Source organism: Ictidomys tridecemlineatus, chromosome 2 (assembly GCF_052094955.1).
Source record: "Ictidomys tridecemlineatus isolate mIctTri1 chromosome 2, mIctTri1.hap1, whole genome shotgun sequence".
NCBI lineage: Eukaryota > Metazoa > Chordata > Mammalia > Rodentia > Sciuridae > Ictidomys > Ictidomys tridecemlineatus.
In genome coordinates, this window is record NC_135478.1 from 53885455 (window position 1) to 53911061 (window position 25607).

Genomic DNA, 25607 nt, shown 5'->3' on the forward strand with positions numbered 1-25607 from the left:
ATACTGACGCTGAGAGGCTTGAAGATGAAACTGCTTTTGACTCAGCCCAGGTTAGAACTGAAATGTCTGAAGAAAGGATTCAGGCTACCGACACAAGGGCAGTTATCTGAAGACAAGCATCCTGGCGGTCTAGCAGATGGGGGTGTGGAAGTACCATCCATGTCCAAACCACCTTCCTGGGGGCACAGGAAGGCTGTCCTAGAAGGGAACTTGCATACTGGGTTGCTTCGTGTTCTGCCCCGAGGGATGTTGGGTACAGTCTGATGGTGACTCTGTGCCTCAACAGAGATGTCCCCAGGTGCACTGATCCTTGACAGCGCTCAGTGAGGGAGTCTTGCCTTTAAGACAAACTGCCCAATCCCTTCTGCAAGCTCAAGGCTTCAACCTTGTTGCCATCTTTTTATTTTTTCTATTTGGTCTTTTTGGTTATATGTGACAGGAGGATCTATGTTGATCTATTTTTACAAACATGGAATGTATCTTATTCCATTTAGGATCCCAGGCTGGTGGATGTATATGATGTGGCGTTTCACTGGTTGTGTGATCATATAGGAACGTAGGAAAGTTCTGTCTGATTCGTTCCACTGTCTTTCCTATTTCCATCCCCCTCCCTTCCCTTCATTCCCCTTTGTCTAATTAGTGAACTTCTGTTCTTCCCCTCCACCATTTGTTGTGGGTTGGCATCCACATATCAGAGAGAACATTCTGCCTTTGTTTTTTTAGGATTGGCTTATTTCACCTGGCAAGATAGTCTCCAGTTCCATCCATTTACCAGCAAATGCCATCATTTCATTCTTCTTTATGGCTGAGTAATATTCCATTATATATATACACCACGTTTTCTTTATCCATTCATCTGTTGAAGGGCACCAAGGTTGGTTCCATAGCTTAGTTATTATGGTTTGAACTGCTATAAACATTGATATGGCTGTGTCACAGTGTGCTGATTTTAAGTCCTTTGGGTATTAACCTAGGAGTGGGATAGCTGGGTCAAATGGTGGTTCCATTCCCAATTTTTTGAGAAATCTCCATACTGCTTTCCAGAGTGGTTGCACCAATTTGCAGTCCCACCAGCGATGTGTGAGTTTGCCTTCTCCCCACATCCTCACCAACATTCACTGTTATTTGTACTCTTGATAATTGCCATTCTTGTCGAGTGAGGTAAAATCTCAGTGTAATTTTAATTGCATTTTTCTAATTGCTAGAGGTGTTGAATATTTATTCATAGAATTGTTGGCCACATTTCTGCATCTTCAGTGACCTGAGCCCCCGTTGCTGGGGCTGACTCTTGATTCTGACCACAATGGGCATGTTCCTGGGTCTGATCTCTGACCAGAACTGGAACTCTTCTGTCATTTCTACCCTGTATGATCCTAAACACGGGCTTTGTGAAAACAGGCCTCTCCCCAGATTTTGATCACAACATAAAAATATGCCTTGTGAGGTGCTGGTAATTTAAAGGGGAACCTTGCTCCCATGGATGAGATTTTTTTAGAACCAGCTTAAAATCACCTGTCAAGCAGGGAGCAGGGAAACAAATGGTCACAGTACCCTAGATTCATTCCATGACCTGCTGAGAAATCACTGAAAGTGACAAGTGAGAGAATTAGCTGCTAAAAGACCCTGGGAGAAGCCAGCAGGAGGTGACTTACCATGAGACTATAATGGCCAGCCAATATGTGATTCCTAAAAATAATTAGTGGCATCGTGTGTGTGTGTGTGTGTGTGTGTGTGTGTGTGTGTGTATTTCTTTTTCCACAATATGGGAGCTTAAGAGCAAGAGGTCTGAGGCCTGATTGGCTCCATTTCAAGTCCCTGATGTCACTAAGTCTCCTCACTTCTACAGGAAGGGTACTATAAGATAATAGTCTTCTTCCTCGTGTTTGTAAGTTTAAATGAGATAATATTTAAATGCATTTAACATTATGCTTGGCCTAGTAGATGCTCAGTAAATGTCAGCTGACGATTGGCATCCAGCAGTGGAAGACATAAAATCCCTATTAGCAGCCGGGCACAGTGGCACACAGCTGTAATCCCAGTGGCTCAGGAGGCTGAGGCAGGAGGATCATGAGTTCAAAGCCAGCCTCAGCAACTTAGCAAGGCACTAAACAACTCAGTGAAACCTTGTATCTAAATAAAAAATCAAAAATGGGCTGAAGATATGGCTTACTGGTTAAGCACTCCTGGGTTCAATCCTTGGTACCAAAAGAAAAAAATCCCTACTACTGTTCTAGGTAGTGATAAGCACCCAAGGAGAGGTTTGTGCTTTCAACCACTAAATAATCTCCGTTCCCATTCCCCATAACTCATTGTCTCCCTGTCTAGTGGTCTCTAATGACTGTCCCACCGGATTCAACAAATCCCTGTTGAATGAATAAAGGAAGGACGTGAGCATAGGGAGACAGCAGTTTGGGAAAGTTAGAGGAATTCAGTCCACACCTCAAACAACTTGAGCTGGGCAGCAGAAAGCCTGGATCGGGGTCTGGCCTCTTCTCTATGCCAACTCTGTGATTCTTTCCAAGATGACTAAGCTCCAATTTTTCTGTCTGTGAAATGGAAAGATCTACTGGGGAGAAAAAGAAACTGAAAAGGTAGCCTATGAAAACGCATAAACGCTCAGGATTTTACAGTGATTTATCTTGTAAATGATATGAGCACAGTAAGCAGTAGGTGTGCTTGTGTGTGTGTGTGTGTGTGTGTTTGTGTGCACGCAAATGCACACCCAAATGTACTCATTACATTTGTAATGTAATGCACATAGGGCTAACAAAAAAAAAAAAAAGGTTTTTTTTTTTTTTTTAAATAGAAAGTCGATCTAAAACCAGACAATGGCCAATGTTTCGTATTGGGAAGAGAAAAAGTTGGAGCAAGATGATTAAAGTCCCTTTCGACTGTTAAATGGGATTTGAAACAGAACCTATAGAAGATGATCGGGTAATGAGAAAACGTGCTGAGAACTATAATTCGCCAGCTGCCCTCTGATCTTCCCAGCCAATTTCATTAAAGCTATCAGGAATTCAGTGACAGCCCTATGTTCCCCGACACCCTAAATATTCCCCACTTTGCTCCTAGAAGCAGCTAGGTCGCTGTCCTTAGGATGTGACACTGAGCCACTCCCAAATATATTGCTAGGGGCTTTAGTCCTGTTTTCTTCCACCCCTGGTGAAAGATACTGTCAATAATTTCAAAAGTCGTATTCCCAGATGACTGGCATCGCCCCGTGGGACATACAGATGAATATGTGCTACCCTCAGCAGAGTGTCTCCCTTTCTACACAGAATCACCCTATGATGATCCCAACTGCAGTTCCTTTGCCCTCTGCTTGGTTCTAAGGCAAATGTTAGAATATCCCAGGACAAGGTTTGAAAACCAGGGAGTTTTAAATGCCTTTCTATTGATCAGCGTTCAGGGAGCAGCTCCGTCATTGCTGGGGATTTTGTAAAAATGCCTGATTCACATATTTCAAGGTGGAAGCAGAAGGAATATTGGTTTAGAATCCGTTTAGTATAAATTCTCAGCCTACCATTAGATGAGATGGTGTGGGAAAGCAGGCTTGGCCACTTTTTGTTCAAACATTCAGCTAGAAATTAAAAGATGCAGCCAGGAGTGGTGGCACCCACCTGTAATGCCAGGGGCTCGGGAGGCTGAGGCAGGAGGATCGCAAGTTCAAAGCCAGCCTCAGCAACTTAGCAAGGCCCTAAGCAACTCGGTGAGACCCTGTCTCTAAATAAAATATAAAAAAGTGCGGGGGATATGGCTCAGGGGTTGAGTACACGCTGGTTCAATCCCTGATACCAAAAACTAAAAAATAAAAAAGACATTAAAGGATACTATCATTTTCAAGCTGCAAGGTGGAAATGTGAGGTAGTCCTTAATGTGAGCTCCTCCTGATCTACTTGCAGTTGAGACAATCTCTGCTCTCCTGGTGGATGCCAAATGACCTCAGGCAAGCTGACTGCTCATGTCAAGCATCACTTCCTCGTCTAAAAACTAGTGACAGTATTATCTAAGAGAGTTGCAATCAGAATTAATTGAGATACGGCTAGCTACAGAAAACTAGCCCACTGCCTAGAGGTAGAAAAATGTCACTGGTTCTTAGCAAAGCAGTACCAGTTTGTCCTTTTCCAGTTCCCTGAAGAGACAGGTACATTGACGATTTTTCCAGGTCCTACAAACAGACCTGAAAACCGCAGGTGCTTAGTAGTTCCTTGCAGTTAATTGGTGTATCCATGAAATGCTTTAAATAGCCCCATTTAGGCCTTGGTATCAAAAGTTGCTTCCCCCCCCTCAAGGAAACTACTTTAAAATGGAGGGCTTTCCTTGATAGAATGCAATATGCAGTAAAACCCAGCCAAATTCAATTACCCCTTGATTGGGTCAGGTCAGCCGAGAAGGGAATCATACATTTGAAATCAACAAATTGGATTTGGTACCTTTCGCAGGCTCAGCAACTGCTCTCTGCAAGATCAGAGGGATCCCCAGCTTCCAGATGCTGAGCACTGATAGGCTCTATCTCTCTGAGACAGTTTCCCCCCTAGTTTAGGTTCTGAAATTAATGAGACCTCATTCTACAGTGATTATAGCTGCAAAACACATGCCGACTATAAATTCTCCTCTTTCAAATTAATATATATAGCAGTTATATATATATATAATATATATTATATATATATATATATAGAGAGAGAGAGAGAGAGCGCACGGTTTTTATATGTACAGCCATACATACCATATTTATATATAAACATAACTGTTGCTTAAGAGAAGCTTCTTGTGTATATGTGTGTTTGCAGCATTCAAAACACGGAATGACATGAATTATTATTCTCAATCTCAATGTAGTTTTAATTTGCATTTCTCTAATTGCTAGAGATGTTGATCATTTTTTTTTCATATATTGGTTGACTATTTCTGCTGCTATACTCTTCCTTTATAAATTGTCCTCCACCCCTTTCCTTATATTAGGCACTGGTTTAGAACGTCACTTCCATTTGATCTCTTTCTTCTCATCTCATCCCAGCAGAGTTATTGGACTAACTGCTCAGATAGTAATAAGCAAAGCAGATTTTTAAAAATTTTTTATTTGTTCTTTTAAGATACGAGAGTAGAGTGTATTCTGACATGTCATACACACACAGAGTATAACTCCTCATTCTTTTTTTTTTTAATTTTTTTTCAGTTGTACATGGACACAATACCTTTATTTATTTTTTATTTATTTTTATGTGAGGCTGAGGATCAAACCCAGAGCCTCACACATGTGAGGCAAGCACTCTACCACTGAGCCACAACTCCAGCCCCTATAACTTCCCATTCTTTTGATTGTACATGATGTGGAGTTTCACTGGTTGTTATTTATATATGAAAATACGAAAGTTATGTCTGATTCATTCCACTGTCTTTCCCATTCCTATCCCCCTCCCTTCCCTTCATTCCCCTTTGTTTAATCCAATGGTCTATTCTTCCTTCCCGCACTTATTGTGTGTTAGCATCCACATATCAGAGAAAACATTCTGCCTTTGTTTGGGGGGGGGATTGGCTTATTTCATTCAGCATGGTAGTCTCCAGTTATATCCATTTACCAGCAAATGCCATCATTTCATTCTTCTTTAAGGCTGAGTAATATTTCATTGTATATAGATATCACACTTTCTTTATCCATTCATCTATTGAAGGGCACTAGGTTGGTTCCATAGCTTAGCTATTGTGGATTGAACTGCTATAAACATTGATGTGTCTGCATCACTATAATATGCTGATTTTAAGTATTTTGGATATACTGAGGAGTGGGAAAACTGGATTAAATGGTGGTTCCATTCCAAGATTTCTAAGAAATCTCCACACTGCTTTCCAGAGTGGTTGCACCAGTTTGCAGTCCCACCAACAACTTATGAGTATACCTTTTCCCCCACATCCTCGCCAGCATTTATTGTTACTTGTATTCCTGACAATTGCCATTCTGACTGGAGATGAAATCTCAGTGTAGTTTTAATTTGCATTTCTCTAATTGCTAGAGATGTCGATCATTTTTTCATATATTTGATGACTTACTGTTTCTTCTGTGAAGTGTCTGTTGAGTTCCTTTGCCCATTTATTGATTGGGTTATTTGATTTTTTAGGTGTAAATGTTCTGAGTTCTTTATATATCCTGGAGATTAATGCTGTATCCCAGGTGCAGGTGGCAAAGATTTTCTCTCTCTTCACGTTTTTGATTGTTTCCTAGAAAAGCAGATTTTTAAGTCGCTTTTTTTTGTGTGTGTGTGTGTGTGTGTCTGTTTGTTTGTTTTCATCATGTGCACATAAGCACAGTTAACAATTTCTACGAGTCCATGCAGTGAGTCAGCAAGGCAAAAAATCCTGCTGTTCAACTGATGGTCCTGAAAAAGAAGGATGATTTATTCTCCCACTCCTCTTGTTCCCCTGCACACAGATTCAGACCCAGATTCCACATTTGAGAAAAGGGAACTGTCACCGTGGAGACCCACTAATCTTGGAGTGGGTCACTGGGCAAGCAGGTGTGCATGTCTCCAGTTCGTTGCAACAGGTGACACAGTTTTGTTTTACGTGATGGTTACCCTAAGAAAATCTTGCCAACCTTTGTCTTCAAATAAAGGCCCATGTCAATAACATGACCCACAAGGCCCGCAGTGGGGACCCCTGGCTATTATTCTCTTTCCACATCACCCATCCTTTTTCCAATTACCCAAGTCATATTGCATCTCATATATATATATATATATATGGGTTTAAACTTGGGGCACTTGACTAAGGAGCCACCTCCCCAGCCCTATTTTGTATTTTCTTTAGAGATAGCGTCTCACTGAGTTGCTTAGGGCCTCGCCAAGTTGCTGAGGCTGGCTTTGAACTCATCATCTTCCTGCCTCAGCCTCTCAGCCTCCCGAGCTGCTGGGGTTAGAGGTGTGCACCACCGCACCTGGCTATATTGCATTTCTCCATGTGCTGAGTGTCTTGCCTACACAGGAACGTGATAAATCATCTTCCCTGTGTGTTCGCTAAGAGTTTTAATGAGATATAACTCACATGTCACACGATTCATCATTTCAAATGTACAATTAAATAGCTTTTCGGCAGAGTTATGCACTCTTTCCCACAATGAATTCTAGAACACCGTCAGTATCCCCCCAAAGCAACACTACACCGCTTAGCCATCATCCCCACTTCTCCCAACCCCCAGCCCTAACCAACACTAACCTGCTTTTTGGGCTCCATAGATTTGCCTATTCTGAATATTTCACATAAATAGAAACAGGACACATGGCCTCTTGTGTCTGTTTTGTTTTGTTTTGTTTTAAACTCACTGTAGCACTTTCAGGGTTCTTCCTTGTTGTGGCATGTATTAGTGCTTGTTCCTTTTTTATTGACAAATGACATCCCAACCTCTGGATACACTGCACCCTTTTATCAGTTGATGGACATTCGACTTACTTCCACTTTGGGGCTGTTATGAATAGTCTCGTGCAGACATTCTGGCACAAGTTTTTTGTAACCAAATAGTATGTCTCTCCCATATGCATCTCAGGGGTGGAATCGGATCCTATGATGCCTCTGTGTATGACTATTTGAAGAACTCTCAGGGTCTGTCTTCCAAAGTGGTCACTCCATTTGACTTTCCCATGGACCACGCGTGAACGCTGCAATTTCCCCACATCCCCGCCAACGCCTGTTACTGCCACCCTGTAATCTGGTCTGGTGTTGTCAACTTAGTGGATGCAAAATGGGATCTTATTGTGCTTCCTTTCTTAACTTTAGATCCGGGTTATTTCTACTCATGTTCAAGCTGCGGAGTAAGGATAGCTCCCATAAGGGAGGTTTACCGGGACCCTCCCACCCCCAGACTGGGCAAGGGCTCCTCTCAGAAAACCTATCATCTCTGTAAAGTAAATAGCTTCAATCAAACTAAATAGAAATCACTCCCTCTCCTTATTCCTCACCTCACCCCAGCATCAGCCACTGGGTAAAGCATAGAGTTGCTGACTGTCAAAAAATGTGTTAAGTGAATGACATTAAACACAGGGAAAGGGTGTGAACTCCAAATCACCTGTTTCAGAATTGACATGAGTACCTACCTCTTCAATCTCCCTCATTTTTAAATATTCCTACAGGTCAAATTGTTGAGGAATATTTCCGTATACCCAGCAAGGCAGAAAAGGGGCTCTGCCAAATCACCTCTTCCCGAATTTTACTGCAGCTGAACACCTCAGTGTTTGTTAAGGAAAAGACCGTGGACAAGCTCCATGGCCACAAGGAAAATCAAAAGGACTTTGTAGATAGTTCTTTCTTTAGTCAAACAGTGAACAAACAAAAAATAATGAATGCTTTTAAGAAATAAAGAAATTGGCTGGGCACGGTGGTGCACACCTTTAATCCCAACAGCTCAGGAGGCTGAGGCAGGAGGATGGTGAGTTCAAAGCCAGCCTCAGCAACTTAAGGAAGAACTAAGCAACTCAGGGAGACCCTGTCTCTAAATAAATAAATGAATGAATGAATAAAAATTTAAATTAAATTAAAAAATGAAGAGGGCCGGGATGTAGCTCAGTGGTAAAATACCCCTAGGTTCCATCTCCAGTACGAAGGAAGGAAGGAAGGAAGGAAGGAAGGAAGGAAGGAAGGAAGGAAGGAAGGAAGGAAGGAAGGAAGAACAAGCCAGACATAGTGGTCCATGCATATAATTTCAGTGACTCAGGAGGCTGAGGCAGGAGGATCACAAGTTTGAGGCTAGTCAACGACCCAACCAACTTCGTGAGACCTTGTCTCAAAATAAATAAATAAATAAAAAAGCACTGAGGATGTAGCTCAGAGGTGAAGCACCTGTAGTTTCAAGCCCTGGTACCAAAAAGAAAAAGAAAGAAAGAAAAGAAAGAGAAAAAGAAAAAAAAATTAAGTGAACTGGATTTTTGTCTGCTCTAGCTACCAACTAGGCTCTCTCCTAGAGGTTTCAGTAAGTCTGGAACGGGGCCCTTGAATGTATGCTAGAATGCCTAGAGTTTCTAAGGCCAGTAGTCCACAGGCTTCACTTTGAAAAAAAAAATTCCTGCTAGTTAATGTCTTCATTACTTAATATAAACAGGTTAACACAGATGTTAAAAGGTCCAACTCTGAAATCAGAAGCAGATTTAAATCCCTGGCTCAATAATCATGAGCTACGTACCTTAGGAAGAATTACCTGACTCTTGTACGCCTCGGTTTCCTCATCTGCAAAGGGAAAATGCCGTTACGTTACTACATTATCAGGTTCATCCTGGGCATTAAATTCAATCATGTATTCAAAGCCCAAGTGTTTGCTGCATAAGAAATGTTCCAATATGTTGGTTGTCATTATCATTATTACTTAATCATGACCATTGCTATCTAAATTGGAAGAAAATGTGTTCAACAATCTATTTGAAAGAGATCAAAATTTGCTTAGTAAAAAAAAAATTCTAAGGATAAGTTGTGAATTTTCAGGTGCATAATTTTCCAAGTGATGCTTTATTGATATAAATAAGCCTCCTTCATGTTTTTTTTTTTTTGTCCAGGTGTCTCCCTCATGGTCTTTCTGGAGAACTGGTTTCTAGACTGAGTTCCAGTTGACCACTTTGTTCTAGTTCACACCATGAACTATTGGATGTCACCTTCCTTGGGTGACCTTGGCTAAGCAGAAAGCATCACCCCAGCATCTTATTTTTCTCTACCAAGCAATCTATTAAGCCTGGGTGCAATCCTGATAGAACTTTCTTTTTAAAGTAGAAGTTTTAAAGGCCCAATCTAATTAGGACTATCAGACTATCAGTCATCCTGATAGACAGACTGGAGAATGCTCATTCACATTGGGGGCTAGGCTGGGCAGAGCACTTGCCTAGCATGTGTGAGGCACTGGGTTCCATTCTCAGCACCATGTATAAACAAATAAAACAAAGGTCCATCAACAACTAAAATTAAAAAAAAAAAAAAGAATGCTCATTTACTTCTCCAAATACTGAGTGCCAAACAGAGGCTGGATTTGGGGAATACCAAGAAGAAAACCAAGATTCCCCACTATCGTGGAGATAAGAGACCCGTTAATGACCAGTCATTGCCTGGTGATGACTGCTGCAAATAAGATTAAACAGTGTGACGTGGTGGAAGATGTCTAAAGCAAAAGAGCTACTTTTATTATTATTATCATCATCATCATCATCATCATCATTATTATTTCGTCCTGGGGATTGAACCCAGGGGCACTTAACCACTGAGCCACATCCCCAGATCTTTTTTTTTTTTAATTTTTTTAGTTGTAAATGGACACAGTACCTCTATTTTATTATTTTATTTATTTATGTGGTGCTGAGGATGGAACCCAGTGCCCCACACATGCAAGGCAAGCGCCCTACCACTGAGCCACCACCCCAGTGCCCCCAGCTCTTTTTATGTTTTATTTTGAGATGAAGTCTCACTACATTGCTCAGGGCCTCACCAAATGATTGAGGCTGACCTCAAATCTCTGCAATCCTCCTGCCCCAGCCTCCCCAGTGGCTGGGATGACAGGCATGCGCTCCCTCAACCAGCCAAAGGAACTGCTTTTGATCAATGCTCAGCCAAATCCTCTCCCAGGAGGGTGTTCAAGCTGATGATGCCTGAATATCAAGGAGACAGCCCTGGGAGAGATCAGGGGCAGAGTAATTTAGGGAAAGAGAGCTGTCCATGACCAGACACTCAGGACCATGCTTGGCATAACTGAGAAGCCCCAAAAGGTGGGGCGGGGGGGGGGGGGCATGGAGGTTACAACAAGGTGACAGTTCAAAGCAGAAGAGGAAGGAGCCGGGGGACATAGCCAGGGTCCAGGACACCAGACCTGGGAGCCCTTAAAGAGCCTCTTCCTCTGTCCGGCCATGTAGGTTGCACCAGGTGACCTTCGAGGTGCCCACCTGCGAGGGCAAGGAGCGCCAGAAGCTGGCTCTGATCGGCGACTCCTCGTCCTCGGCCGAGTTCTTCGTCACGGTCGCCGTCTTCGCCTTCCTCTACTCTCTGGCCGCCACCGTGGTTTACATTTTCTTCCAGAACAAGTACCGAGAAAACAACCGGGGCCCGTTGATCGTGAGTGGTTTTTCTCTTTTCACAGAACTTTGTCCTCTCGCGCTTCTTTGGCAAAGGCTGCAAAAGTGTCCCAGGGACCTAAAGTCCTGGGGGCAGGGATGGGAAAGAAAATCGTTTTCCTTTTTTCATCCAAACCTCTTGGATGGGGACAGGTGTGTGATGCCTGTCCCTCTCCTGAGCCCCCCACCCCCTGCCTTTGGAAATAATGTCCGAGACCTGCTGGAAACCCCTTCCGAAATAAGTGAGAGGGAGGAAGGAGTGGTGAGGCTTGCTTTGGATTCACTTATGATCTCAGCATTCTGGACTTAGTCCTTTTGATCACTGGTTATGTAGACAGTATGATTTGTACATATCCGAAATGTGTTATTCCCTCAGTGCATGATAGTCTTGGCAGAGTGTGATTTACTTTAAGATGAAGTTGGTTCTCTCTCTCTCTCTCTCTCTCTCTCTCTCTCTCTCTCATCAGTCACCCTATCCACCCCCACTTTCCTTTGCTTTGTAGAATGGGCCAAGGACTCCTACAGGTGGGGCAGCATATACCTAGAAGGATTTACAAATTCTGACGGGCACATGGGCATGGGTAATTTTAAGGAAATAAATTTCCAATTTCCCCACAGGGTAGCGTGGCCCAGGCCTGTAATCTCAGCAGCTTGGGAGGCTGAGGCAGGAGAATTGAGAGTGCCAAGCCGGCCTCAGCAATTTATGGAGGCCCTAAGCAACTCAATAAGACCCTGTCTCTAAATAAAATATAAAAAAGGGCTGTAGATGTGGTTTAGCAGTTAAGTGCCACTGAGTTCAATCCCTGGTGCCAAAAAAAAAAAAAATCACATTTCCCAATCTTTACATATATATTTGCATAAAATCTGTCTTCCTGAGAATGCCCTGACTCTGAAGATATATTGCTATCTTTTTTCAAATCACATTTAGCTTTCAAAAACTAACTGTAACAAAACACTTGAGGTAATTACCATATAAAGAGAAAAAGGTTTATTTTGACTCACAGTTTTAGAGATTCCAGCCCCAGGTGGGGACACCAAATAGTGAAAGTACATGACAGAAAATTGCTCATGTCAAGGTCAGGAAGGAAAAGAGAGCTACAGAGGAGGGGTTCAGAGGCCAACAATCCCTTGATCTAATGCATCCCCCAAGATCCCACCTCCCCCAGGTTTCACCCCGCCCCCAGCACCACCCTGGAGACCATACTTGGAACACATTGGCCTTTGGGGAACATTAACTATCCAATTTATAATGATCATCTACTCCCATTTTAAAGAAAAGCATCCTTCCATACCATCCCAAATCTTACCACTCAGTAGATTTACATGATACAACACACTTGAGGCACTAAAAAAATGAATCATTTGAAATATGGGTACTCTGTTGAAAAAGTGAGGATCCTTATGCCTGGCTAATATACTTTTTTTGGACATAAGGAGATTTCCTATGTTTTGCTTTCAATAAAATTAAAAGTCCTCATCAGTTGATACAGCATTAAAAAAATAATTTTTGATGTATAAAGAGAAAGCTAAAATAATTCTTAAAAATTAAAAATAAACTAAAATAAATTTTGATGATAGATAACCATGTAATCAGGGCACATAAATTAAATATAAGGAAATTAATGATATTGCTATAACAAAAGTCCAACTATTCCCATCTACTCTTTTAAGCAAACTTTCTCGGCATATACAGCTATAACATAAAAAATGGCAATCAAGTCTATGCTGAATCATGTCCCATTCTAGAAAGTGATAATATTTGCCCTCCCAAATATTTATAAATTGAAGAAAAAAAGCAGCCCATCCATCTAAGAAATATAAATTTTCAATGAAATTTTTACTTTTAACTTTCAATAATTATTTAAAGATTACTTATAAAATTTATAATACATTTTTGTTGTTTTGGAAAATTTTGCATTAATAATTCTTGTAATGGTTGACCAATCAAAAGGGTATAATACTTAAGCCCTTAGGATCATAAGTAATTAAAAAGTAATTTAAATTCATATACATATTTTTGTTGCATAGAAATATAAAATTAAGAAACACACAATATAATAAAAATATAGATAAACAAATATAAAATTCTTTCAAAAATGCTGTATCTGTAATTCTGTGAGGGAGGTATACGGAAATATAAGTTCAAAGAGAACAAAAGAAGCAAATTTTCCAACTGTTGAAGAATTTATTTATCAATTTTAATGGATGATCAAAAATATCAAGTAAATATTGTGTTGTTTAAAAATTGAGATAACAGCTATACTTTTAAATGTCAATACTGAGACCATGCCGGAAATTACAATATCCACAACTATTAAAACTATCATGAAAAACAAAATTAAGTGCTGACTTTACCCAAATACTCACACAGTTTTTGGAAATTCTTTTAGGGAGCATGCAAGTAAAATAAATTTTATAAACCTCTGACCTACACGTTATGGAGAACTGAACCTTGAAATAATCATAGAAGGATAACTGGGAGAAAGGTGTGTTTTTACAACTCTGCTTAAGTTGGAAGGAACTAGATAAAAGTTCAGATTTGTAGCACTTTAATTGGTTAACTTAGAGAATATGGAATACAAAGAAGAACTTAAACATTTGGTAGGGGTCCTTTTATTTCATCCTAGATTGGAACCAGTAGTCTTTAAAAAAAAAAAAAAAACTTTAACAGAGTCACCTAAGTGGTCTTATTTCTCCCATGATGCAGGTAGGTTGGTACATAGAAAAAAAAAGAGATGACCATGCATAGACCATGACCCCAGCAGCATCCACTCATTTCCTGGGGACATGGAAACATTCTCAGAGAATTCTCAAGTCCAGGGAAATGCTCTGACTTCTAGAAAGAGGAAACTGGCCCAGCTAGTTGGCCCATAAATGGGAAAAGATCTATTTTTATTCTGTAAAACCCCATTCCGCTTCTGTGAAATCATCTTGCAAAAGCATGCTCTTTTGTCTCTGTGTAAATAGTCTTTCCCACCCGGCAGGATCTAATGAAATCCTGAGTTGTGTAATACACCAGGTAGCTTTTGTTTTATTACATGCTGGGAAGGGAGGGACCGAGGTGGGGATGATTCTAGTAATAAAAAAAGGAAAGTCTCCAAGATGAAACTTCTGCGATATTAAAAAACTGATGTGCTCATTACTTAGCAGATAAAAGTTAATTTAAGCCTGAGTCCAACAAGTCACAAGGCAGGCTGCGTGTATATCTGTGTATATCTGTACCCTGTCAGTCCCAATCCCACCATGACAGGCTGTGATTGGGGAACTAACAATGCATATTTATACCTTTCATGACAAGCAGCAAATTCACAGTGTGAGGGGATACCTGAAGGGTGCTTAAAACTTTAGACAAAAGAAGCCTTTGTTCAGATGTTAACAATACTTGTATTTTAACCCAATCCCATTTATTCTGAAAGTTGGCTACTGTTCCTAACTTGAGCAGCTTTGTTCTGATGACCACATATTTTTCTTGTTGTTGTTCCTTTTTGACAACACATATACTTCTTTAAAATATTCTAGGCCGGGCACGGTGGTACATGCCTGCAATCCCAGCAGCTTGGGAGACTGAGTCAGGAGGATCGTGAGTTCAAAGCCAGCCTGAACAAATCAGTGAACCCACTGAGCAACTCAGCGAGACCCTGTCTCTAAATAAAATACAAAATAGGGCTGGGGAACTGGCTCAGCAGTCAAGGGCCCCTGAGTTCGATCCCCAGTACACACACCCTTTAAAAAAAAATTCTGTAATTTGGGATTCTCCAAGTCCAATTTTTAGTCTGAAACAACAAAGTTGCCATATTAGACTAAGATAAGCTAATTCAATCAGTTTTAAGACATTAGGTATCCAAAGGCCAACTATGAGGATGATCTGCTGATGCTAACATATAATAAGGGGGGAGGGAATGACAGAAGTTCATTGAATTAGACAAAGGGGAATGAAGGGAAGGGAAGGGGGATGGGAATAGGAAAGACAGGAGAATTAATCAGACATAACTTTCTTATGTTCATATGTGAATACACCACAGTGAAACTCCACATCTTGTACAGCCACAAAAGGGGGATCCTTATTAAAATGAGCTATACTCCATGTGTGTATAATATGTCCAAATATACTCCACTGTTATGTATATCTAAAGGCAAAAAAATAAAATAAATTTAAGAGAATATTATGATCCATTCATATTTAAAAAAATAAAGAAAAAGAAAGAAATTAGGTATCCTTCCAAAAATTAACCAATTCCCATTTTGATTTATAGCCGATAAAACAAGAAACTATACATCACACACAAATAAGACTAATGATAGCAGGGATGATAATAATAATTGACATTAGCAATATCAGCTGATAATGTTTGGGCTTCTACTATGTGTTGAGCTGATTTAATAAAACCTGAGTTTGTATTATTTTCTGCATTTGTAGATGAGGAAAAGGAAGCTTAGAAAAAAAATTGTCAGCTCTCATAGGTCGCATCACTTAAATAGGCAGAGGGCAGTGTTTGGACCCAAATCCAGGGCCCCAAACTCCTGGATGTCAGAGGGTCCCATATGGACAATGTGCTACAGAAGTTAGAGGGGTGAAGGTACGTAAGGCGAATGGGTTTGTACACAGGGACATTTTCTTACTCTGGGAATAGATAACTTGCACCCCAAGTCACCTGGGGTCTTCTGCTCATTTGACAGTCACAGGAGGTTTTTAATTTGCCATCAAAATCCATTTGGAGTTACAGAAAGACTGCCATGAGTCTACGATGCTTGAACAGTAAGAAGGTTCTGCTTGAATGGCAGACAGAAGATGCAAAGAGAGAAAAACAGGCTTTAACAATGGCCAAGATCAATGTATATTATGAATCAGGGATGACCAGGATTGGTTCCTAAATGTTTATACGCAGCTGTCAGCAATTTCAAACAAACTGAGGCTAAGCTTATCCGTTGCCAAAGAAAAAGATAATTATCTACGGAATTCATACAGAATTACCCACCTTGAAGTAAAAATGAGAATCGGAATGTCTTTCCAAGCAACGTGAATTGTTGATGATACGAAATGACACAGTAGCTAGAAAAAACCAGGGCAAAGGCATCAGCCCGGTCCTGTACGTCACCGCGGTGAAGTGCCTTCTCATACAGCGGAGTGGCTGTCAGCTCTCAGGAAGCAGAAGTGGCCACCTGAATGGTTCATGATTGCGGAATTGAAATGCCACGTCTGGTTACATCATTTTGTCATGTTCCTTGGAGTATAGTTTTAAAGCCCATCTCTGGCCTAGATTTCTGTGACAGGATATTCCGAGCCACCTTCGGATCTCACGTCAAACAGTGAGGCTGTGGGTTTTCCTCATGTTCATGTAAAGGAGGTTTAAAAGAGAAACTGACCTTACCAAGCTGGCCGGATGTTCTGAGTTGGAGCATCCAGTCAACCCCATTCCACATTTCCACGAATCCGTGTTGAACGAAAGTTTGGATTAAAGTAAACAGTCTAATAATCAGAGAAGTGGACAATATGCATCTTAGGAGTCTGTGGGAGTGAAAAGACCAGGTTCCTCAAAAATCTCTTTTTGTCATCAAGGAGACCAGGTTGACCACAGGGCGTTTATGGGACTAGAACCATTTACCCATTGCAGACTCACCCGGGTGTCACGGCTCACATCTGTTGTGTGCCCACTGCCTTCCAAGTATTTTCAAATTTCCCCATTTAGCCTCAAGACAATCCAGAGAGACAAACAGAGCGATGAGAACTGGCCTCATTCTACCGATTCAAATTGATTCCTTTTTATTGAGCACCTGGCATTGCAAAAATGAGTCCGTGGGCGATGAGAAACCTGGCCAATGTCAGTAGAAGTTAACGGCAAAACAAATATCGAAACTCTCCTCCTGATGATCTTAAGCACAGTGGTTCAGTTATGGCGTTCTTGATTTAGTTGTGCTGTCAGGACCTATTACTTAACAGTGGGAAGCTTGTTATTTCTACTGCGCCAAGAACAATAACGTCCATAACACATGGGCGCTGTAAGGACAGAGAGTTCTGGCCCTCAAAGGGCTCTGTCCAGTGAAAGACCCACCGTCAGTGATCCGTCAATGGTATCTGATGGTAATGTTATTATTGTCATTAATTTTAATAATTCTCCTGACCATGACTAGGTAGTGCCCTAGACCTACAAAGGGAAATGGCCGGCATCTTCCTTTAGTTGATCACAGTCCTGCTTCCCTCTGGTCCCTCCACCCCATGCATCTTCTCCTACCCCCAGTCCCTGAGGCTAGAGCTCGACTCAGAACTGCTTCCCAGATCACCACGGCTAGAGCAAGGCTCCAAGTCACTTTTCCGTTCCGTGTATCCCACTCATTGTGTTCTGTGTCTGGAAGGTAGACTCTTTTTTAACCTCCCCAGTAGAAAACCAGGCTCCTCGTTGTCAGGCACAGGTAGAGGCCATCACTGAGGTAGGAGAAGAGGAAGCAGGTCAGCTCTGAATGCTCCAAGAATCCAAGGCTATTTCCCATCAGCAACACCTTTACTTGGGTGTGATCACAGGTGGAAATCAAATTTTGCACTCCTTGAGCTATTTGGAAGTTATTAGGAAGTCTCTCTCTCTCTCTCTCTCTCTCTCTCTCTCTCTCTCTCTCTCTCTCTCTCTCTCTCTGTGTGTGTGTGTGTGTGTGTGTGTGTTTGTGTATGTGTGTGTGTGTGTGTGTGTGTGTGTGTGTGAGAGAGAGAGAGAGAGAGAGAGAGAGAGAGAGAGAGAGAGTGTGTGAGTGATCATATCAGTTCCCCTTCATGCCCAGGTGCATTTCACTATAATAGGCCATAGGTATCTTCAATGGACGTGCCATATGTATATGAATTAAGAGCATGCGGTATGGTAAGGAAAATCATTGGAAATTCCTGGCAAATGGTCTACAAGAGGAATGTAGATGGGCTTTGGTAAGTTGGAGGAGGAAGTGTATGTCTTAGTCAGATTTTTTTTGTTGCTGTGACCAAAAGACCTCATATAAATAGGAAGAAATGTTTATTTTGGCTCATGGCTTCAGAGGTTCCGTCCTTGGTGAGCCAACTCCAGAGCTCTGGGCCCAAGGTGAGGTGGAAGGACATGGCGGGGAAAAGCAGCTCAGGACGTAGTACCAGGAAGCAGAGAGAGCTCTTCTCATCAGGGACAAAACATAAACCCCCAAAGCATGTCCCCAGTGACCCACCTCCTCCAGCCACATGCTACCTACCAGTCTACAGTTGACACCCAATGAATCCATATCTGTGGATTAGGATTACGCCTCTCATAAACCAATCATTTCACCTCTGAACCTCCTGGCATTGTCTCATACACGAGCTTTTGGGGGACACTTCAATCTAAACCATAGTGTAACTCTGCTTACAAGTGAATACACTCCTTGGCATGGACTTACTTAAAAGATAATTCTAGCCGGGCAGGATGGGGCACGCCTGTAATCCCAGCAGCTCGGGAGGCTGAGGCAGGAGGATCACGAGTTCAAAGCCAGCCTCAGCAACTTAGTGAGGCACTAAGCAACTCAGTGAGACCCTGTCTCTAAATAAAATAGAAAAAAGGGGCTGGTCAAGGGTCCTGAGATCAATCCCTAGCACCACCCTCCCCACCAAAAACAAAAAGTAAAAGATAATGCCCAAAGCATTTGGGCATTCCTGAAATAGTGGAAAAAAATATCTGAGCAGAAATGGGATTGGACTGTCAACTGACATTTCCACTGAGCTCTTTAACAAGATGAGCTGCAGCCCAACAAATTTAAATGAGAGTAATTTAAATGAATTCCCACTGTATTTGGTACCATGTTTCTCTAATTAGCTAGTTAAATACAAAGATGAGCTGCAGCCCAACAGCTTTAATAAAGGCAATGAACCGTTTGAAGGATCAGTGTGGATCTTCCAGAGCCCACGGCTCTCCTCCTCTGTTGGAGCCTGTTCTGTAAAGGGCTCGTGGAAATGTCAGTTGCAGCTCCATCCCATTTCTGTCAGATTTTTTTTCCTCCTTTCAGGGACTCACCATTCAATTAGAAAATCAGAACCCAGCAGGAAGGTGGCCAAACCCCAAATGTGTTTTCCTTGCGCGTTTTCTATTTTCATTTAAAACAGAATGACATGTGAAATGTGTCCACTCTCTGGCCCAGTGCACCAGAGGGAATTGTTCCCTCTCCCAATTAGACCAGTGGTGCTTAACTCATGGGGAGAAGGACGGTGGCAATTTTGCTTCTGATACCCCTACCCCATCCTAGTCCAAGGGTGCTGCTGTAACAAAAGGCCTGAGACAGGAAATATAGAAAGCAGAAATTTATTTCTCACAGTTCTGAAGGCTGGAAGGTCCAAGACGGAAGGTTCCAACATGTTTGCTGTCTGGCAAGAACCGCTCTCTGCTTGGAGATGGCACCTTGTGGCCACCTCCCCTGGAGGAGAAAAACACTGTGTCCTCATGTTAGAGGAGCTGGCCAAACACTGCGTGAAGCCTCTTTTGTAAGGGGTTTAATCTCACTGATAAGGGAATCATCCTCATGGATAATCACCTCTTAAAGGCCCACCTCTTCTATCACTTTGGTAACACAAGCATTTTGGAAGGGACAAATTTAAACCACAAAATTGTGCCCACCCCCAAATGCATGTATTGTCAAAGTGACAGTGTCACAAGGTGGACCTTTAAGAGGAGACTGGGCGCTGAGGGTTCCTCCCTTACCAATGGGATTCAGGCCTTTGTAAAGCAGGCTTTACGGTGTTTGGTTTGCTTTCCCTTCTGCCTTCTACCATGTAAGGAATGGCATACTCCCTTCCCCTTGATGCAGGACATGGGGACCATCTTGGAAGGAGAGAACAGACATCATGAGACAACAAAACATATTGGCATTTTGATCACCGACTTCCCAGATTCCAGAACTATGAGAAAATGAATTTGTAATCTTTATAAATGACCCAATCTGAAGTGGTTTTTTTTAGAGTCACACAGATGAACTAAGGCACACACTCCTGCCCTACGACACTTGGCAATGTCCAGAGACATTTTTCATTGTCACTACTGAGGGGACATTGCGAGTATCTATCAGGGTTGAGGTCAGAAATGCTGCTGAACATCCCACAGTGCACTGAACAACCAAAACAAAGAATTATCCAGCTCCAAATGTCAGTACTGCTGGGGTTGAGAAAGCCTGATTTGGAGCAATAAACACCAACCATTGAGCACCTACTGTATGCCTAGCACTGCACCAGGCACTTTTCAAATGTCTTCTGCTATGGTTTGGAGTTGAGGTGTCCCCCAAAACCTCATGTGTGAGACAGTGAAGGTTCAGAGGAGAAATGATTGAGTTATGAGAGCCTTAACCCAATCAGTGAATTAATCCCCTGATGGGATTTACTGAGTGGTGACTGGAAGAGAATAGGGTATGGCTAGAGGAGGTGGGCATTGGGGATGAGCCTTTGGGGTATCTGGAGAATGGAGTCTCTCTCTGCTTCCTGATCACCCTGTGAGCTGCTTCCCTCCACCACACTCTTCCTCCATGATGTCCTGCCTCCCCTCGAGCCCCGAGGAATGGAGCCTGCTGTCTGTGGACGGAGACCCCTGAAACTGTGAGCCCCCAGATAAACTTCTCCTCCTCTACAGTTGTTGTGGTCAGGTTGTTTAGTCAGAGCAGCGAAAAAGATTGACTAAAACGTTTTCCTTACAAATCCTTAAGATAACTTTTAGAGCTTGGTATATTATTAAATTCTATTATTGAGATATAAAAAATGATAGCAAAGGAAAATGAAGAGTTTTGCCCCAGAGGCAAAAGCTTTTTATCACCTCTGACTTCAGCTCAAAAGTTGCTTCTTAATCGGAGGAACATGTGGTAAAGATTTTCTCCCAATCTCCAGGATATAGAAAGAATGCAAAATTTATTTTTGCCATACGATTTATTTTTATTATTTTTTAGTCATACATGACACGAGAATGTATTTTGATATATAATACATACCTGGAATGTACATACATCAATCATATTGTCTATTCTATTCTGCTGCCCTTCCTATCCCCCCATTCCTCCCCTCCCCTCCCATCCTTTCTCTCTATCCAATCTAATGTGACACACTTTTGTTTTCTTTTTCTCCTCACAACATCATATATGTATAACAATGAGGTTCTCCTTCCATCTTCCGTGCAACTCCCCTTCTCCCTCTTTTTCCCTCCCACCTCTCTTCCCTATTTAGTGGTAGTCTTCTTCTCAAGCTCTTCCTCCCTATCCCATTTTGAGTCACCCCCGTATATCAGAGAAGACATTCGGCATGGAATGCAAAAAATTTAACACCAAAATAATAATAATAATAATAACCCAATCAATAAATGGGCTAAGGAACTGAACAGACACTTCACAGAATAAGAAATACAAACAATCAACAAATATGTGAAAATTAGAGAAATGCAAATCAAAACTACTCTAAGATTCCATCTCACTCCTGTCAGAATGGCAATCATCAAGAATACAGGCAACAATAAATGTTGGCGAGGATGTGGGGAAAAAGGCACACTCACACATTTCTAGTGGGACTGCAAATTGGTGCAACCACTATGGAAAGCAGTATGGAGATTCCTCATAAAACTTGGAATGGAATCACCATTTGACCCAGCTATCCCACTCCTTGGTTTATACCCAAAGGACTTAAAATCAGCATACTCTAGTGACACAGCCACATCAGTGTTTACAGCAGCTCAATTCACAATAGCTAGACTATGGAACCAACCTAGGTGTCCTTCAGTAGATGAATGGATAAAGAAATTGTGGTATAGATACTCAATGGAATATTACTCAGCTTTAAAGAAGAGTGAAATTATGGCATTTGCCAGTAAATGGTTGGAGTTGGGGAATATCATGGTAAGCAAAGTAAGCCAATCCCACAAAACCAAAGGCCAAATATTTTCTCTAATATGTGGATGCTAATTTACAATAAGGCGGGGGGGCACTAGGGAAGAATAGCATTACCTTAGATTAGGTAGAGGAAGGGGAGAGAAGTAGAGGTGGGGATAGGAAAGATAGTAGAATGAAACAGACATTATTACTGTATGTGTATATGTGACTGCATGACCAATAAGATTTTGCAACATGTACACTCAGAAAAATGAGACGTTATATCCCATCTATGTGTGATATATCAAAGTGCATAAATGCATTCTACTGTCATGTAGGACTAATTAAAACAAATTTTTAAAAAGTTGCTTCTTTGGCTGTGAATAATTCCACATCTGGAGAACTCCCTGCCTCTACATTTGTTTGTTTGATCCATGAACCTCACTGCTAGCTATTGGCTACTGCAATGCCTTCTGACCTCTTCTGCTTCTCTCTGAGCTACCCCAGCACACATGCACTCAAGATCTTACCTCCCCCCCAATTGCAGCTGTGCAGCCTCTTTCCCAAAAGCTCCCCTGTGATCTACCTGACGTCCAAGAAGAACATGGCGGCAAACTGCATTCCTCCACCAGTTTTAGATGATACCCATCAAAGGACTCTGCATGCTCCCGAAGGCTTCGGGATACTCTTATACTGCTGCAGACCCCATCTCCAGTTACGGAATTAGAGCCAGCTGAAGAGTTCCAAGCAACTTGGAGCACTGGTTACCCCAAGGGCTACCCCAAGTAGCCTCAGTGAGATGTTCAAAATGCTACAGAGTTAGGAAAGAAAGGAGCAAAATATTTCCCTACTTAATTTTTACACTAAGTTTTTTTGATAATTTGTTTTATCTTGGGTTTTCCTTAAAGGACCCTCAGACACTTTTGGTTTTTAGTTTTTTCAGTCAAGCAAAAGTTTATGTAGTTCTTCCTTTTTTAATTAATTTTTTAATTTGTTGTAATTAGTCCTACATGACAGTAGAATGCGTTTATGCACTTTGATATATCATACATAGATGGGACATAATTTCTTATTTTTCTGAGTGTACATGTTATAGAATCATGCAGTCACATATACACATACAGTAATAATGCCTGTCTCATTCTACTATCCTTCCTACACCCACATCCCCTCCCCTCCCCTCCCATCACTTCCCTCTATCTAATCTAAGGTAATGCTTTTCTTCCCTAGTGCCTTCTACTTTATTGTGAATTAGCATCCGCATATTCGAGAAAACATTTGGTCTTTGGTTTTGTGGGATTGGCTTATTTCACTTAGCGTGATATTCTCAACTCCAACCACTTACTGGCAAATGCCATAATTTCACTCTTCTTTAAAGGTAGAAAGTTTTTCTTGGATTCAAGAGTGATGATCATGGTTCAGCTATTGTGAGTTGAGCTACTATAAACATTGCTGTGGCTACATTACTGTAGTGTGCTGATTTTAAATCCTTTGGGTATAAACCAAGGAGTGGGATAGATGGGTCAAATGGTGGTTCCATCCCAGGTTTTCTGAGGAATCTCCAACCCCCTTTCCATAATGGTTGCACCCATTTGTATTCCCACCAGCAGTGTATAAGTGCACCTTTTCCTCACATCCTCTCCAACATTTATTGTTGTTTGTATTCTTGATAATTGCTATTCTGATGAGGGTGAGATGAAATCTTAGAGTAGTTTTGATTTGCATTTCTCTAATTGCTAAAGACATTGAACAATAGCTAAACTATGGAACCAGCCTAGGTGCCTTTCAACAGATAAATGGATAAAGAAAATACACACACACACACACACACACACACACAATGAAATATTACTTAACCTTAAAGAAGAATGAAATTGTCTGTAAATGGATGGAGCTGGAGAATATCATGCTAAGTGAAATAAGCCAATCCCTAAAACCAAAAGCAGAATGTTTTCTCTGATATTCGAATGCTAATTCACAATAAGAGGTGGGGGGTCTAGGGAAGAATAGAATTACTTTAGGTTAGGTAGAGGGGAGTGAAGGGAGGGGAGGGGGTATGGGAATAGGAAGGACCTTAAAATGAATTGGACATTATTACCCTCTGTACATATATGACTACATGATTCTATACCGTGTACAACCAGAAGAATGAAAAATTATACTCCATCTATATATGATGTATCAAAGTGCATTCTACTGTCATGTATAACTAATCAGAACAATAATAACAAAGAGTAATGATCATGGATGTTTAGACACTGGGGCCCGGGCCTTGTGCTAAGTACTAAGGACCTAAAGCTGAATGAAACCCAGCTTTATTCCTACTAATCTTGAGGAATAATTTGTCATCAGGAGACAATAAGAGGCAGTGGGTAGGACTCCAAGCTGTATACCCAAATTTCAGTGGGCCCAAATTTCAGTATCATCATTTACCATCTGTGTGACTTTGAGCAGGATCTAGGACCACGCTGTAATTCCAATCCTTCACCTGCGAAGTGGAGACAACTTCCAAGAGGATTGGTCAGAGTAAATGAGTTATTACACACAAAGCCATTACAACTGGTGCTCGGCAGGGGCTCATTAAAGTGAGCCCTCATTTTTATCGGCCTCCGTATTAGCTACCCTGGTCTCGTACTGTGCTTTTTAAGCTGCTTGTATTCATTAGATCTCCACAGATGTTAGGGCTGAAAGACAGGTGGATGCAGACTCTATTGACTTTCTCTTCTTGAGAAATGCTGGGGAAGGCTTCTTATTGCTCTGTCAATATCAAACCCCGTTTTATATGATTTTTTTTTCTATTCTTTGAGCTTTCAAACTTGGCATAGCCTTCTTTACAGGCAAATGCAATCCGCTCTAATATGGAACTTCACTCTGCCCCCCATCGCTCTGTTCCCCCTCCTTTTGGCTAGCTCCCTCCCACCAGGGCACTCAGACCTCCTGCCTAAGGGGAGGAACAGAGCACAAATCCATTAAATCATCCAGGATCCAGGTAGCAAGAGCTTGCATCTGGATCAGCCGGCAGTCTGAATATAGTAATGGCATAACAGGCAGAATTTGGAAAACCTGATTGGGACAATTAGCTGAGAGACGAGTCTCAGTCTTTCACCCCTCCTGCTATCATGGATGTTTTAAATTAGTGATATGTCCCCCCACCCACACTCCCAAAGATAGCCAACTATACTTATTACTTGCTGAATTTGTTTTTTCTGAACCCAAAACAAGCCAACGCTCAGACACATAGGCTTAGCTTTATTGGGGCTTCCAGAAGTTTAAAAATGTCTTGTTTTACTACCCAGGGTTCATTAAAAATTCAAATAATTGGCACAAACTCCAGAGGTTGGGTTTTCTGCGGGCTCTTTAGCCTTTTCTCCCAGAGGGGGATCTTCATCTCCAGGGCTTATTAGCAGAATCCTTATCAAAGGAACACATTAGAGAATACTTTGAAATTTGTCCTGGGAACATGTAGAAACTCATTCAAGGTAAAAAAAAAAAAAAAAAAAAAAAAAAAGGCTTGAATCCAGGTGTGGTGGTGCACTTCTGTGGCTCTGGAGGCTGAGGGAGGAGGATCACAAGTTCAAAGCCAGCCTCAGCAACTTAGAGAGGGCCTAAGCAATTTAGAGAGAGCTTGTCTCTAAAAAAGAAAAAGGGCTGGGGATGTGGCTCAGTGGTTGAGTGTCCTTGGGTTCAATCCCTGGTACCAATATACACATACATACATATCAG

General features: G+C 41.6%; 1 protein-coding gene across 2 annotated transcripts in view; it reads left to right on the plus strand.

The window, feature by feature from the left end:
* The window catches only part of Synpr (synaptoporin), a 334976-nt gene that overhangs the window by 264002 nt on the left and 45367 nt on the right, over positions 1-25607 (plus strand). For both annotated transcript variants that reach the window (XM_021733267.3, XM_021733268.3), the window contains one exon: positions 10875-11073. In XM_021733267.3, the coding sequence (XP_021588942.1) occupies positions 10875-11073 (199 nt within the window). The remainder of the gene's footprint in view (positions 1-10874; positions 11074-25607) is intronic.